This window comes from Mytilus galloprovincialis, chromosome 12 (assembly GCF_965363235.1).
Source record: "Mytilus galloprovincialis chromosome 12, xbMytGall1.hap1.1, whole genome shotgun sequence".
Taxonomy (NCBI): Eukaryota; Metazoa; Mollusca; class Bivalvia; order Mytilida; family Mytilidae; genus Mytilus; species Mytilus galloprovincialis.
In genome coordinates, this window is record NC_134849.1 from 60,011,556 (window position 1) to 60,028,874 (window position 17,319).

At 31.8% G+C, this 17,319-nt stretch overlaps 1 protein-coding gene and 1 long non-coding RNA gene across 2 annotated transcripts; both read left to right on the forward strand.

The window, feature by feature from the left end:
* The first annotated feature begins 1,444 nt into the window (after window positions 1–1,444).
* Window positions 1,445–9,625, forward strand: LOC143053721 (prolyl 4-hydroxylase subunit alpha-1-like). The gene is made up of 7 exons (XM_076226508.1): window positions 1,445–1,487; window positions 3,395–3,456; window positions 5,908–6,075; window positions 6,862–7,026; window positions 7,446–7,516; window positions 8,808–8,979; window positions 9,429–9,625. Exons 1-7 carry the CDS (start codon window positions 1,445–1,447, stop codon window positions 9,576–9,578), a joined length of 831 nt encoding a protein of 276 aa, XP_076082623.1. The 3' UTR covers window positions 9,579–9,625.
* Window positions 9,626–11,336: 1,711 nt separating this feature from the next.
* On the forward strand, window positions 11,337–16,936 carry LOC143055646 (uncharacterized). The gene is made up of 3 exons (XR_012972113.1): window positions 11,337–11,405; window positions 12,781–12,877; window positions 16,403–16,936. It is a non-coding gene; the product is annotated as an uncharacterized LOC143055646 (long non-coding RNA).
* Window positions 16,937–17,319: the final 383 nt, after the last annotated feature.

Below are 17,319 nucleotides of genomic sequence, written 5' to 3' on the forward strand. Positions count from 1 at the left end.
CTCAAAAGCCCAACATCAGAATATATGAAGACCGTGCTTTGACTATAATGTTTTACTTTTATAAATTGTGACTTGGATGGAGAGTTGTCTTGAGCATTGACACTCATACCACATCTCTTTATGTCAAAATAAAACAAAACAACTCCTCCCCCAAAATTAAAACCCGAGCTGTCTTACAGCAATCTATGATCTTGCGATATACTTCTTTTATGTATCGACATCGAATAAAGTTAAGATATTTTTATTTATCAAATGCAATAACTAATATACATTAATTCAACAGTTTTTCACTTAAGCCGACTTAGTCCACATCAATGACATATAATCCACGAAAGGTACAGATGGCGTAGTAAAGAACGACAATGGAAAAATTGTTTACATACATACGTGTATTTACTAATGCATTTTAAGTAAAAAGTGAGGACGCACACACCATAAAAATGAAATTCGTATGGACTCTCTCATACGTTTGTAGTTTTCTTCACATATTAGGAGGAGAAATATTTTCATCTGTGTATAAATTATCTATTTTGGCGAAAGAAGAAGGAAAGCTGCTAGAAGCATTTAAGAAATACGTTACCATACAAAACAATGACCAGAAATCAGTATCGTTTGAACTTCAAAGGTAGGACATTGTATCGATATTATTGTACGTTTTTCCTTTGTCAAATCGATCATGGAGTTTCCATTCTGTTTTTATAACATTACGCGTGTCTATAACAAAAATAGTAGGATTTTTGAGATCAGCAATGATAAAAAAAAATGATGAAAGCACATCTTGCTGCATGAAACTTGAAAAGTCTCACAGAAAAGCTATACGTAACGTCATACACCGATACGTTATCAATTGTGAATGAAAACCTATTATATGAGCTAGATTTGGTCAAATTTATTTGGGGATTTCCTAAACAACCATGTTACAGTAATTTTGACGTTGATATAACAGTAGTATTTTTATTAACTTTTAGGGAACGTCTTCATAGTTTCCCTGTCTGTATGAAAACAGATAACGATAAGGGATAGCAATTAAGGGTCTTATGTTATACACAACAATGTGTTAGCATATGAGCTAGGGTCTAAATCAGGTTTAGATAATAGAGAATAATTGGTAAAAACATAAACAATAAAGAAAACCTCTCAATGCATGAGAGGTTTTCTTTATTGTTTATGTTTTTACCAATTATTCTATATCATGCATCTGTCCATCAATAAAACATTTTTTCTTGATATGAAAATAATGAGATGCGATATATTTGCCAATGAGACAACTCTCTATAAGAGAAAAATGACGCACAAAAATTACACAGAAATTAACAACTATAAGTCACAGCACGACCTTCAAGAATGACCAAAGGAAATACTGCATAGTCAGTTCTAGAAGGCCCCGAATTGACAAATTTATAAAACAATTCAAACGAGAAAAATATCCATTTCAGATTATTAAATGACCTTGAACACCCAGTATCACAGAGTAGTCAAGACCCAAAGTATGCAGAGAATCCTATAAATGCCTACCATCTGATTGGACGATTTGTATATAAATGGCCAGTTGTTTTTGCTAATATATTGTGTGAAGATTGTGAATTGGATGAAGCCGCTTTACGTGAGTGGAAATACTTTTATGATTTTAACTGTTTGTAATAGAAAATATATGCAAAACCAAAACATATGTCGAAGCACAGAATCCAAAACATTAAAAAAAAAACCAACCAATTGAAAATTATAGATTTGATAATCGAAAGGGGCATGTGCCAAAGAGATAACAACACGACCAAAGAGCATAAAAAGCACAAGCAGCACATTAATTTGAACTACATGTATATCCATACTGAAGTGAACTCATGTTAAATTACAATTAATCATATGCCATAACATGCGCATATTAAGTTAAACTTCAAAGCTTTTAACAAGAAGCTATATGTCTTTCAAAATGTAATACAGTCACGAATAAACTCTGAGATATTTGCCACTGATTGTTAAAGAAAATGGCAATTGATATGTTTGATAACAATATAAAATAACGACTAAAACTATTCTTAATGATGATTTTCAGTCATAAACATTTAGACTTTCTAAAATCCCCCCCCCAAAAAAAAAACAGAAAATAAATAGGTGCTTAATTATATAGAACAGCGAATAATGGATGATGAATTATTAAATATAGACTATAATGGAAAAAAAAGAGAAGCTTAAAAAAAGAAATTCGATACAACATTAAATATCACCTCATCTTAACCCTCATATGGCATTTTAAAAACATCTAGAAATTCTAAAATATCTTAAGTTAACTTAACTTTTAATTCAAATTTAGAAAAAAAGTAAAATTAAATCAACATCAAAAGTAGTAATCATAAAAGTTGTACGAACATTAAATTTTAAAGTATTGCCACAGGCGCGGATCCAGAGGGGGGTTCCGGGGGTTGGAACCCCCCTTTTTTGGACGATCAATGCATTTGAATGGGGTCATGTAATTGGAACCCCCCTTTGTCCTGGGTTAGGAACCTCCTTTTTAAAATGGCTGGATCCGCCCCTGTGCCAGAAATTAACATATAATACAATTGTAGTATATATGTCTCTGGTATTGCTAATCATGGCAGTTTGTCATTTTGATTATTTATTGATATAACTTAGCTAAGAACATAACAATACCATTTGTTATAATAGTCTGTAATATTTATAACTAGACAAGTGCAACAGATGCTATTTGTAGCATTTAAAACCAACATAAACAAAATACATATATTATACACAAGAGCAACACACAGTAAATTTACAAATATATATATATTGATTATGTATGAATAAAGTCCTCAATAGATTTGCATATTAAGTAGCAGTATTGGTTCGACAATACACATCCGATGAAAAGGCAATACTACTCGATCAGACATTATTTCTAAACAGGAAATGAATAGCAAGGTTTACAGAAATATAAACCACCAAACAAAAACAAAACTAAACAAACAAAAACAAGACAAAAATAATAAAACAAAACAAAACAAAACAAAACAAAATCAAAACAAAACAAAACAAAACAAAAACAAAAACAAAACTTAAAGGTCAAAAGGGTGCAATTTTAGACTGTTAGAAAGGGTAGAAACTAAACTTAAGGTTAATAGAGTGCCATCTGAGATGAAAAAAAAAAAAAAAAAAAAAAAAATTTCATTGAAGCGAAACATAAGATTTCTTAAATGATTTGAAATTTTTGTCGTTCAAGTTGGTTTTTCCATGCCTTAGAAACTCGGAAAAGTTCTCACAAGCTTGAAAACAAGCTACATGACCAATACTTTTTGTTAATTTTTTTGAAAAAAGAATAATGTTTTTAAAACAATTACGTACAATAAAGTTTTTATATCTTAAAAGAATCAATTATATAATTATTTTTCTATTTCAGATTTAAATATGACATACCAAATAGTTAATGCGAACATTGATTATTGGCCAGATGATTACGATGTAAAGGCGTCAGCGCAGGCGTTATTACGTTTGCGCATTTTCTATTATTTCAATATCGATGAAGCAATCAATGGTGTTCTTTTTGGTGAGCATTGTCAACCACTCAACCCGTCACAGATGATAAAGCTTATTCGAATAGCTGCCGACAGCAATATGCTACATGAAGCAAGGCTTTGGTGCGAAGCATTATTACGCAAACTTCAGTTTTCGTCACATCTGGACGAATATGTAAATGAAGTGGCCATTTTAAGGCTACTGGCAACTATATTTAATAAGGTTAGGCATAAATGACATAGAAGTAATTTATTTTCAATTTTGTCTTAATTTTTTTAAACCTCAAATAAAATAGAAAATGTGGTATGATTGCCACTGAGACAACTATTCACAAGAGACCGAATGACACAGAAATTAACAACTATAGTCACCGTGCGGCCTTCAACAATGTACAAAGCCCATACTGCATAGTCAGCTACAAAGGCCCCGAAATGACAAATGTAAAACAATTCAAACGATAAAACTAACGGCTTAATTTATGTGCAGATATTTTATTAAACTTTGTAATAAACAGACGATCAGAATTGAATAACCACTCGAAACAACAATTATAATATGCACTCGTCTAAATTCGGCCGAATCCTTTTTTCAAGAATAGAAACTTTGCTGAATGTTTCTTTTGCTTTCATTTTGAACATTCTGCTCCTTTTCCCCCTATACTGCATACACAGACACTAAAAAACATTATATTCAAGTATATAGGTAATTGTATAAGAAACAAGTTCCTGCAAACCCCATACAGACCCTTGCGTATGGTCCAAATACACATTAATTTAGGAACATGTAAATATGAATGATTCTTAGTGAAATGAAGAAAATATAGTCATAACAAATAGAAAATACGGATTAAAGGACTATAAATTATTTGTTATTAAATTCTTAACCATAGGAAGGTCTATATATACAACAACTCATCTATATAAATTTGAGTTTTGTTGACAATATTCAACTTGCATGTATTGTAGGCTGGTATGCATGGGAGAGCAGCGGACATTTTGGTTCCTTTAACTCAGTCAGGTAAGGAAATACATAAGATATTTGTATTTAATTTTTCATGTTGTTAAAAGTTGCTGTCTCATTGACACACATATGTACAGATTTTTATTATTCATAATACATGCATAAATTAAAATACATTAAGTATCTTATCTAATTTTTAAACAAGAAGTTAAAACCAATGTTTAAGAATCAGTTCGTGTTGATAAAAAAGAAAGTTTAAAACTCAATATCAGTAAAAAATATAATCACCTGATGTTGAAACGATTGCAAATCAAAATCGATTGATGATTTTTTTTCATTATCTAAAAATTATAAAATTTAAGAAAAGAATATTTATATAACATTTCGTTATTTTACAAATGAAGGAATTCTAAATGTATAAGATTGAATTGTACCTGAAGCAGGAAACGTCTCAATTTTTGAAAAAAATAATCTTTTTTATTTTCACAAAACTATCTCATTGTTCATTCATTTCCAATATTAATTGAAATGACCATTTAAATGATCTACATTCATGTTACTAAACAAGTCAATATTTTAAGTGAACTAATATCAAAACTGAATAATAATACAATGAGATGCTAATTTTGTTACGTCACTCGAATGTGTGAATATGTTTTAAATTGGTCAGACAATACTTGGTCATGTTTTATGAAGATTTAAAAACCTCGGCTACGCCTTGGGCTTTAATCTTCATAAAACATGACAAAGTATTGTCTAACCTATAATTAACCGGTCGTGGTTGACATCTGTGTCTAATGTTAAACACTCGAGGCTGACATCGTTGTCTATAATGCTAAGCTTTACTCACGATTTGACCTAGTTTCTATTTAATTCAAATCTCCAGTGCCATATGCATCACGTGTACTTTTGTTAAAGACAATACGTTGCCCTAGGACCATAGCTATAGTGTTTAGATTATCTCCATTTGGTCTCTGGTGGATATTTATCTTATTGGGTATCATACCACATCTCCTGATTTTTATATAGGGAATTATTCTAAACTTTTTATTACGAATTTGCGTTTAATTACAAACGGATGTATTTAGCAGATTAGAAATTAGGATACAAATCATTGTTCTATATTGAGAATAATTATCAAAAATTGCCGAGTAATAGATTAAAAAAAAAATTAAGATAGGCAAAAATGACAATTGCCGTTTTTAAATATAGAAAATAGAAAATGAGCAAAATAAATAAAGAATGGAGAAATAAAAAAAGATAAAATGGTCTTACGAAAGAAAAAGAAAAGAAGAAAGAAACGAGTCAACAAACCTCCTACCGGTTTTTTAATTATTTTTTTTTAGATACTTCGAAATCCTTTATAAAACGATACATTCTATTAGGTAAAATAAAGCTTAAAACCTCGTAACTTTTTTTTGCATTAAGAAGTGAAAGTGGAAATGGTTTGCCATATGTCTGTATTATTTAGGACACAGCGAAATCGATCGAGAGTATGAATTTTACAAAAATATTGTGAACGAGACAAGCGAGCCACCTGATATACCATTGACCACGGACGAGTATGATAGCCAGTATAAACAGCTTTGCAGGGAGAATAGAAAAGTATGTATGTAAAATGTAGGGTTTTCTGAAGGTCTAGATTGGGGTTTTCCTTAATTTCTGTATTCGTAAACTTTAAAATAATTTCCTCTTTTCTTTATGATTTTTGCCCTCTATTCATTAATCTTTATATTTTGTACCCTATATTTTCTATCCATTATATATTTTGGTCCATTACTCTGCAGAATTGGACCATTATTCTGTTAATGGTTAACACAACCAGACTCTCATATAGAGTCGATTCACATTAAAGTGATTAATGAAATACTCAAAGACAACATTAACGAATGAAAATAAAATATCTTCAATGGCGATTCTTCATTCTTAAAAATGTTACTGACATTACAAAAAAACGACATGTCACCGAATTAACGAAGCAATACGACAGGTGTCACATGTAGGGAGGAACTGCGCATCCTTCAGGAGTACCACAGTTCACTTCCGGGTTTTCATGTGATGTTTTGTTTATGTTATTTGTCCTTATGCAGTCGTTTTTATGTTTGGCCAGTTTTTTCAACCGTGAGTATTTTATCAGACGTGTATTTAAAAAAAGTCTAAATTAATAGAAATAATGGGGTTACTAAGAATTTCTTAATATTGTATAGCTAAGGACAAAATAAGATTGGATTCATATTAAATATTAAAGGGAAGGACGAAAACGTGATATTAAGAACACATACATATATTAAACTATTAGGTATGTGAATTTAAAAAATCGATATCAGAAGAAATTTTTACAAATTGATAAAATTATGAAGTTTGGTAAATGAGTTTTCTTTCTTGTTGTAGACTCCACAAGAATTATCTGAACTATACTGTTATCTAAGTAACACATCAATACCCTATTATAAAGGAAAAGTAGAAATTGTTAATCTTCATCCAGTAATATATTTATTCCACGACGTTATATCCAATGACGAGACAGCGTATTTTCGAAACGAGGCCACGAAAAAGGTACGTAGGCTTTCGAAACGCATAGTTTGCTGTCCAGATATCAAATAACTTCAATCTGAATAACGACTTTTGTATGTGAAATTTAAGTACTAACTAAAAATAGCCTATTTAAAAAATAATTATGTGAAATATAAAAATGCATACTTCAAAGATACTCAAATCTGGGGTAGACCGTTCTTAATTTTCAGGAGACACGTGACCTTACAAAAATCAATGAATAAGTTGTTGGTATGAAAATACATGGCTGAAATATTTCTCCATGCATTCCTCAATCCACACAAGGAGCATCTAATCCTTCATTAAACGTCTAATAATCTAATCTTATTAGTCAAGATAGTAAAATTGTTTCTGCTCCTTTAAAATTATAGCTTTAAATCATTTTGAAATGCAATTGTTTTAAAACACTATCTTTTAAACAGTTTGAAAGGTCAGTTGTATTAGGCGACGATGGCAAAGGATTTCGAACAGACACAGTTCGAGTTAGTCAAACGTAAGTCAAATTAATTAGCTTTTAAAATAACTTCTAAGTTTATTATTTGCATTTAAAAAATTTGCATATGCATTGATTTCTTGATTGATAGTTGTTGTTCACGTCAATTCAGCACTTTTGTCTATATCGGGGCGGTCACTTTTTATCTGGGAGAGCCGTGGTATAGTAGTTAACGCATCGGACTACTTACACAAAGGTTCCCGGTTTGATCCCCGTTCCAGGTGAAAAAAATTCAGAGACTGAATTTTCGGCTCTCCCTTGACACCATTTGCAAGTATGGACTTGGGGAAACTATGATAGTCCATCGTTAAAGGGACAATAAATGGCTACACCGTGTTAAGGGAGATCCATATCTCTTGCACATAAAAGACACCCATGTAGATTTCGAAAAAGAGTAGGCTTATGCCGCTACATGGCAGCAATCGTACCTTTATATGTAAGTTGCAATTATTTGTTTCTTAATCCTCTATTAATAGATATATGTTTAAATTAAGTTAAAGCTATTAACACTGACGGTGTGGAGTCGAACCCGCCCGCACATAGAAGGTGCGTTAAATTCCAATCTAAATTGACTCTGAGACTACTATAACACAGTGTTAAAGTAGTCGCAGGTTGCCGAGTATTGCTAGTTTTCCTACAAAGGGTTTGTGGTTTTGACGGACACTCCTGCCTTTCCAACCTATAGAAACTGACCGTCGTGATATAGCCATTTGAGCCGAAAGTGCCGTTTACACTAATCAATCAGTCAACCAATTTTGTATTGGTCTGGGAATCCGGAGTGGCCACTTATATTAATGTCATGGTTTTTGTCTTTTTTTTATCACTTCAGTCTTTTTATTTATTAACTTTTTAGCGAAAAATATTCTCAAAAGATCCAATCAGGTCTTACTTTATGCTCAGAATTTAAGTTTGAAAGTATTCTTATATCGTGCTGTAAAAACAAACATGACCACCTTTACTTGATGAAGGTATGATAGGTTCAATCAATCATTAAACTGTCAAAGAGGGACGAAAGATACCAAAGGGACAGTCAAGAAAAGAGGGACGAAAGAACACTATCTTGAATAGTCATTCTAGTGGTAGTACATAACTCTGTAAATATCTGCTGAACGTTTTAATTCAGCCTCAAGTGTGTAGTATAAGTTTTATGAAGTTTTTATATTTTTGTGAAAACTTTAAAGTCAATATTTTTTTTTCTTCCAAAATTTTTTATGAAAATTAAACGAGCCAACTAAATAAGGTCAAAATGTTTGGTCCACCTTAAGTTAATCAAATCAATTTTAATTGACAGAGCATGGTTGTTTGATAATATTGGAACAGTCAAAAGAGCAACACGCAGAGTTGGATTGCTAACAGGTCTAGTTACAACATCGTCAACAAATTCAAGTAATGCAGAACCTTTCCAGATAGTGAATTATGGAATAGGTGGGATGTATAATCCACATTTTGATACATTAAATTCGGTAATTTGCATTTATCACCCGATATTCCTAAATAAACATTCATTTTGTTAAGTAGCCCTTATTTAACATTGAGTATTATTGAGCTATAGAGGGAGGTATGAGATATAACACAACAAGTTTATCCCCGCTGAATGTTTACGCCGGTCCTAAATCAGGAACCTGTGGCCTTTATTAGCCCATTTTCGTTGCACTAGTATACGTTATATTTTAGGGGCTACACAAAGCTCGCCCAGGGGTGCGTTGTTTTCTCCCTATGTTGAAGACACATTGGTGGCACTGGTATGTTATAATGATATCATAACCACATAGCCAGGAGGAAAAGGGGCCAGGAGATCGGTTACCATATTAAGATTTTAGAATTTGAAAATCGACAAAATTTGTGATAAAATATACATTGACAAAATTTTTGTATCTGCGTCTAATGATAAAATGATTTCTGTTTCATTTAGGATGAACGATTACGAAGTGTAGTTGAGGCAAATGGTCTACCTGAACTAAGAGGAACTGGAGACAGAATGGCCACTTGGCTATATTATGCAAGTTTTGTTTTAATTCTGATTGTAAATAAATATATTCATTTACCAATCATCAAACCTTAAGCAGCCAAATAACAAAAAGTCAAATAAATAAAGACTTTAGAATATCATTGTCAGTGATTGTCTTTGTGTATTCCTACTTTTTGTCTTCACAGTGACCTTTTTACACAAGGGGCGAATGCGCTGGAATGTTTTATTAACTAAACTAATAAATATATTTTACATGTTCACGTGCTGTAAAAATGTTGCTACATAAAAACAAAAAGTTCACACTTTGGCAGCTAAATTCAACCCTTTTGTCGAAGCGCTTTGTTCTGAACCGACCCTGCGTGTGTAGTTCTTAGTTGTAAGTCATGATATGAATTAATTTAACTATCACAGTGCTATGGTAACGTTTATTTTAATTTGCAACTTGAATAAGTTGGTTCCTATAAGAATGCCGAATATTTTTGGAAAAACACTCTCTTCAAACGTATCAAATATGTTGTCAGTAAAAAAAATCATGCATGCAACGTTATGATGTCAGTTTCAGCAGTGAGATATATATCGATATACTGTTCCCATGTTTCAGAGAAATTTAATCAGATTTGTGTTTTTAAGCCGAGTATGAATTGTATTTTCTTGACATAAGATGTTTGTTTGTATATTGGCCATTAATTTTTAAATCACCGATATGAACAGAACAATTGTTCGGTATAGATGGCGTGACTAACGTCTTTTTTCTACAATTGTATTGCTGAGGATTGGTTAATTTTTATGGATTGAGGAACATTTACATTTTCGTTGATATTTGATTTCGTAGGTGTGCAAAAGTCTGCATATGAGCCCATTTACTGAATTTTTTTAAATATTTTAATTCTTGCTTCACCCTTGTCCACCTATACCCACATAATCCTAATCAAAAGAATGAATCCATTTTATCGTGTTTGTGTCTCATTTTTACAATACAAATGCTGCCAATTCGCTCATTCTTTTCAAAATGAAATATGGATTTGACACCAAAAACAAAAATGTAAAATGTCATATAAGTTAACCAGTTATCTTGTCCACGAAATTATAATTGGACATATAAGTAGAGTTAATAGATTTTAACAGGAAAACATTTCTTCGGGATTAGTATCTATATCCTGACTTGCTTGCATAGCGTATTTATCAACATGGTTTTTAAATTAAACGATTTACCAAGTGAATAATTGCCAGATGTAACCATCGTTAAATGTAGATATGTAGATGATTCTTGAGGATTAATAGTTTACTGCAGCACTTTTGTGTTGGCATGCATTGTCATTGATATGGTCATAATTACAAATAAACTGTTTATTAAATTTTGGATTTTTAAAATACCAAGGCTTTTCTAACTCAGGAATAGAATACATTTAGTTGGCTGTATTTGGCAAATTTTAGGAATTTTTAGTTCTATGGTCTTCAATAAGTGAATAATTGCCAGATGTAACCATCGTTAAATGTAGATATGTAGATGATTCTTGAGGATTAATGGTTTACTGCAGCACTTTTGTGTTGGCATGGACTATCATTGATATGGTCATGATTCAAAATTAACTGTTTATTAAATTTTGAATTTTAAGATACCAAGGCTTTTCTAACTCAGGAATATATTACCTTAAGGTAGCTGTTTTTGGCAAATTTTAGGAATTTTTAGTTCTATAGCCTTCAACTTCGTACTTTATTCGGCCTATTTAACTTTTTCTTTATTCGAGCGTCACTGATGAGTCTCTTGTAGACGAAACGCGCGTCTGGCTCAAATTCATAATTTCAATCCTGAAATCTATGATGAGTTTTTTTTATATGTTTCATTTTCAGTTAAATGATGTTGAAGTTGGCGGAGCAACAGTTTTTCCAAATATAAATACTCGAGTTCCTGTCATAAAGGTAATAAGTGTGTAATCATTTGATCCTCCTTATTATTGTTGACCATTACAGTTTCTGCAGAATAATCCTATCATTATTTTAAAACAACTAAAACAAGGGAGGAATAGATTTTAAACATACACGAACGAAGGGCCGCATTTTGGGACTTCTCTATAAGACGTTTTGTCTTAGTAATCATCACGAACATACAGATCAAACCGTTTATATAGGTCACCGTGCTTGTTTTCGAGATATAAGCAATTGAAATTTTGGCGGGGAAATATTCTCTCTTGACTTTTCATAGCTTTATCATTGACAGGTTGAAGTTCTTAAAAACTGTTAAAAAGTAATTAAAATTTTATAAGACTTTTACAGATGGCTTATCATTATACATGTAAAAGATTTACAAAAAGAAAAATGGGGGTCACCGGGCAAATTTTTTCAAGGCACTCAAATGGATAAAACCAGAGGATTACGAAAATCTGACGAAAAATCCAAAACATGACAAGCCTGCTTCCTTAACGTTGAATGCTCTTGTACTATTATATCTAGTGACATATATGTGTCGTGCAAATTGAAGAAAAATTAGTAGTTTTATCAAATAAGTTATTACCTAATATCATAAAAAAGTTTGATTTAGACTTAAAAAAAACCTACGTTGTTGCTTAATTTTTGCGATTACATGTAAAATAAAATCAAGTTTCAAATATATTTTTTTTCAATCATTACAGAATATTTGAGCGGGCATATATAAAAATTACCACGGGATAATTTAGGGAAATAAAAATTGTATAAATTAAGGTAATCGAAGTTGATAAAAGACTCCTCATACGTTAACGAATTAGGTCGAATGTCCCTTTGGTATCTTTCGCATCCTTGATCATATAAAAGTACAGTTTGAAACAGTTGTTTACTGATATAAAAAAAAACCTAACAGTCTTAATGTAATGAGCTGAAACTAGACACCGAAAACAGATCAGATTATGTGACTTGTAATCGTCAATCTGTTGAACAGTTGAATATGTACTGAGTTAATATCAAAGTTGTAGATTCAACAATAAAGGGATAAAAAATAACCCTGTAGAGCCTCTTTTAAGAATGTGACATACCGAATGAGACTATTTACCGGATTTGTATCAATATAAGCAACACGACGGGTGCCACATGTGGAGCAGGATCTGCTTACCATTCCGGAGCACCTGAGATCACCCCCAGTTTTTGTTTGGGTTCGTGCAACTTAGTCTTCATTGTTCTATGTTGTGTCTTCTGTAATATTATTTGTCTGTTTGTCTTTTTATTTTTAGCTATGGCGTTGTTAGTTTATTTTCAATCAATGAATTTGACTGTCCCTCTGGTATCTTTCGTCCCTCTTTTAAGACAACTGTGTTCTTTTCAGGGAGCTGCAGCTTTCTGGTATAATTTACTTCCAAGGGGTCAAACTGATAATAGAACTTTACACGCAGGCTGTCCAGTGGTAATTGGTTCCAAATGGGGTAGGTACTTTCATTTGTTAGAAAAAAGCAGAACATCAAGATTATTCTCCTTAAATCTGTACAGGGAAGTTTTAGCTAGCTCTAATTGTATAGTTTTATTGTTGATATTCACCCCAATTTGTATCCAGTGTTAAATTATGTATTTATATGACAGAACTTTCTTTTTATTCCTAATTATCGGAAGAATTTTATACACATAAGTAGTATACCTAAAACGACAAAGTTATTTTTCATTTACCTGTAGATATTATAAAAACCGGCTTTTTCAAAAATGATTATTTTCGAAGGGTTAAATATTTCGCGGTGGTGTTTTGCCATGGCTTTGTTTGGACTTGTTTGTTTGCCTTATGGCCTTGTATGTTTGTCCCTTATATTTTAATAACTATGCATTTGCATTCAGGTATCGCAGATCAAATTAATTCGTTCATAATGTGTTAATTTATGTTTTTTGATTGAGTTAAGCCTTCCAATTGATATTTTATTGTGTGGTTTTCTATGTTGCTATTGTTTCAGAAAAAGGGAGAAGGTTTGGTACCATGAAAACGTTTAATCCCGCTGCATATTTGTGTACCTGTCCTAAGTCCGGAATCTGATGTACAGTAGTTGTCGTTTGTTTATGTAGTTTATACGTGTTTCTCGTTTTTTATATAGATTAGACCGTTGGTTTTCCCGTTTGAATGGTTTTACACTAGTAATTTTGGGACCCTTTATAGCTTTTTGTTTGGTATGAGCTAAGGCTCCGTGTTGAAGACGGTACATTGACCTATAATGGTTTACTTTTATAAATTGGTATTTGGATGGAGAGTTGTCGCATTGGCACTCACACCACATCTTCCTATATCTATATATTAAAAAAAACCTAACTCTGAGAAAAATTCTTGAGAAACTCTGAGAAAAGTATAGACATAAATAAAAATGAATTGTGAAACAATGTTAAAGGTTAACATAGCTTTGACTAAATTGTTAAAAAAAATGTTTTGTTTCATAACCCTGAGTATGGTCAGTTTAAAGTTAAAGAATATTTGAACATAATTATGGAGGAAAAAGGAAACTGTTAATACCTTCTGCAATGTACATGATGTACGCAATGTATTATTGCATCAGTATATTATCTCCTGTTCCACCTGTAATATTTTTAAAACTCCTTACTGTGGACCAATTTGGTGGCACTTGAAAAAGGACTCTTTTTGTAACTATTTAAATGAGACTAAATAACTTCCGACCAACAACAGTTATAACCTTCTGCAATGTATTATGGCATTATTCTGTCATCTCCTGTTCCACCTGCTATATTTTTGAAAACTCATTACGTAGGAGCATTTTGGTGTGTATTTAAAAAGAACATCTTTTCTTGTACATGTACATTAATATCTAAGTACAGTTAAAATAAGGTGAAAATACAACTTATGTTCCATATAGTGATTATTGAACTGGTATAATACCTGATACTTTGTCTTTTTCTGCAGCATACTATAGGTGCCCTTTTAGTAATTTTTCATACACTTTAGGTGCCCTTTTTATAGATTTTTGCGCAGCTCCAGATACCCTTTTTCAATTAAGTTACCATGCCCTTTTTGTGTGATAGGGGAAACACTATGACTTCTGCAGAATAATGTTTTTTTATCAAATTTGCATGCATTTAATATATTTCATTAACTTAAAACACTTCCAAACTCTTAAATGATGCTCATGTCGTTACTGATTCATTTAATATTGCTGTCATGTGTTGCAATTCGAAATTGACATATTTGACATAGATAATGCAATCGTTCATGCTGGCTGTTCAAAACTCCTTCCTCTGAAAAATCATATTACCAGTCGTTTGCTTGTTTAAAACAAAAAAGGGAGGTTCATGGAAGATCATACACAAACGCTCTACTCTTATACACTTCGGACATAGAAATTATCTTAATTGTCCTAATTAGGATCGAAATAATTGATGCAAGCTATACTTTATTGTAGTTTTCACATGGATAGGCATTATATTTGTGTCATTTTAGTCCTCACTATCGCTCGGGCAAAATTAATCATGAATATAATGCCTACTCATGTTAAAACTACAATAAAGCATAGCTTGCATCAATTATTTCTTAATTAAAAACGGGCGAAGTCCATAAAACCTGCCAAATTCAACCTTTAGACCATATGAACTAACATAACGAATAACTAAGAACTGTACTTTTCTGTCTTGGTACAGGTATTTTTCGAAGACAATAGTGAGAAAAACATGATCTTATAGATGATTCAAATCCCTTCTTGTAAATGACAGTATATCTAATGATCTTAAGGGACAAAATACGACATATGGTGACCAATAAAATGGAAATCCATATCAACAGTAAATTGGACAATAGATAAAAATTACAGAGAACCCAGGGAACAAAAAGATATAAAGATCAATTCCTTATCTTAAAAACTTCAAAAGTATAAATTAAAATATAAACCAATAGTAACATTATTACACTTTATGTGAACTTTATACATGTAACTCAACCAATATTCGTCGATCTATCACATACAGGGTTATTTGGCATTTAATTTTATCCGTGTATGTTTATTGCTTTGAGATTGATAAATAGAAAATCAAAATCCTACTTTTAAGTGTTTTTTTAAAGTGTATATTTGGATATTCTTGTATTAATCATACATTTCTGATACAAAGAATAAACATATTGTTATCTTCTGTCATATTGTTTCATTGTTAAAGTCTCTGAATATGAAAATAAACGATGAAACAGTAGATTCACAAAAGACGTCTGAGGCTCAGTCTACCGTACGTATCATTAAATAAAAAGAATAAAATTATAAATAAACTATGGGACATGGGACTGTAAAACAGAACAAACCAACTATCAACCACTGATTCCTAAAAAGGCTATACATATATAAAATATATACAAAGACACACAACAACAATCAACACTTGAACTTTTTTGGATTCGAGCGTCACTGATGAGTCTTTTGTAGACGAAACGCGCGTCTGGCGTATGTGCGGGTTTTGGTCCTGGTTTGGTCCTGGTATCTATGATGAGTTTATTTACTAGATGTTTCATTTCATAGATACACAAAGAGGTCATCTTTATCGTGTGTTTAAAATTTTGTTACATTATATAGTTAAACCTATGCATGGATGTACCATATTGCAAAACAATTTAGGCTTTTTGGCATTCTAAAATTAGATATCAGCATTTCATAAATAGAAGGATCTGAGTTGAATAAAGCACAAAAAACAACCAAAAAAAAAAAACCCAACTAAAAGTCTACACGTTTCCAGTATACACATTTCAAGCTCTAAATGACCCTTATCTAAATATATAGGCCTAGACCGAGTCATTCGGCAATCCTCGGTAGAATCCGCTACTCTGAGGGTACGGAATCGGCCGAGTTGAAACGAATGAGACCGAGTGTGTTCAACTTGACAGAGTAAAAGTATGAATCAGTTGTAATGTATAGTAAACAAATACTACCAATGAACCACCAAATTCTCAAAATGTATTTTAAGCTCTTCTATTAATTTTTTTTCAGTTGGAAATAAATGGATACGTGAAGCTGGACAGATGTTTAAAAGACCGTGCGATCTTCATATGTAACGATCATTGTATCAAAATTTATCACCGATGTTCCATATTTGCATCAAGATTACAATTGCCAATTGTTAAGAAAACCATACATTTTTTTTATACTGTCTTTGCGATGTTTTTTCATGATTTGTCATCCAACTCACAATCGTCACAACTCGGCCGATTCCGTACCTCATAGAAGGAGAGAAGCGAAGTCATCCGAGGATTGCCGATTGATCCAACTCAGTATTCAATCAAACAATTTTCACAAACCCAGCAGAAGTGACCACATGAAGGAAACACATGCTGAACAAGAGATATTTTACTTTATTTAAAATAAAGAAGGAGATATAAATGCCTGGATGTATCTACATAACATACACGAATATTACATGTTCTGTGTGATTTCAGAAGACAATGTGCCCTTTTGGTTTATAAATAGAAATACATCGACTTATGTGAAAATATGGAAAACTCTTGTACTTTAAAACCCGATCATTTAACTTGTTGAAAACTGTTTTATTACAACGATTTGAAATATTGACATGAAAATATCTCGAATAAGATACACACAAGAATGGCATACTTTAATGATTTGTTATGTAAGCACGACCAACCATGTCGATTTTGATTATTTAACAATAGTTTAATATTGTAAGACAAAACAAGTAGCCGCAATATGTTAACCATAACAGGTCTGGGATTTATTTCATTATCCACAACCAAATAGAAAATGCGATTCTGTTTTACAATCAAATAAAGATGTCGATATATATTTCCCTGCATTTTTATTTTTTGTATGTGTTATGTTTCTTTTCCTAATGTTCCGGTTTTTTCTTGTTTTTTTTTTTGTTTTTTTTCTTGTTTTATTTGTTCCATGCT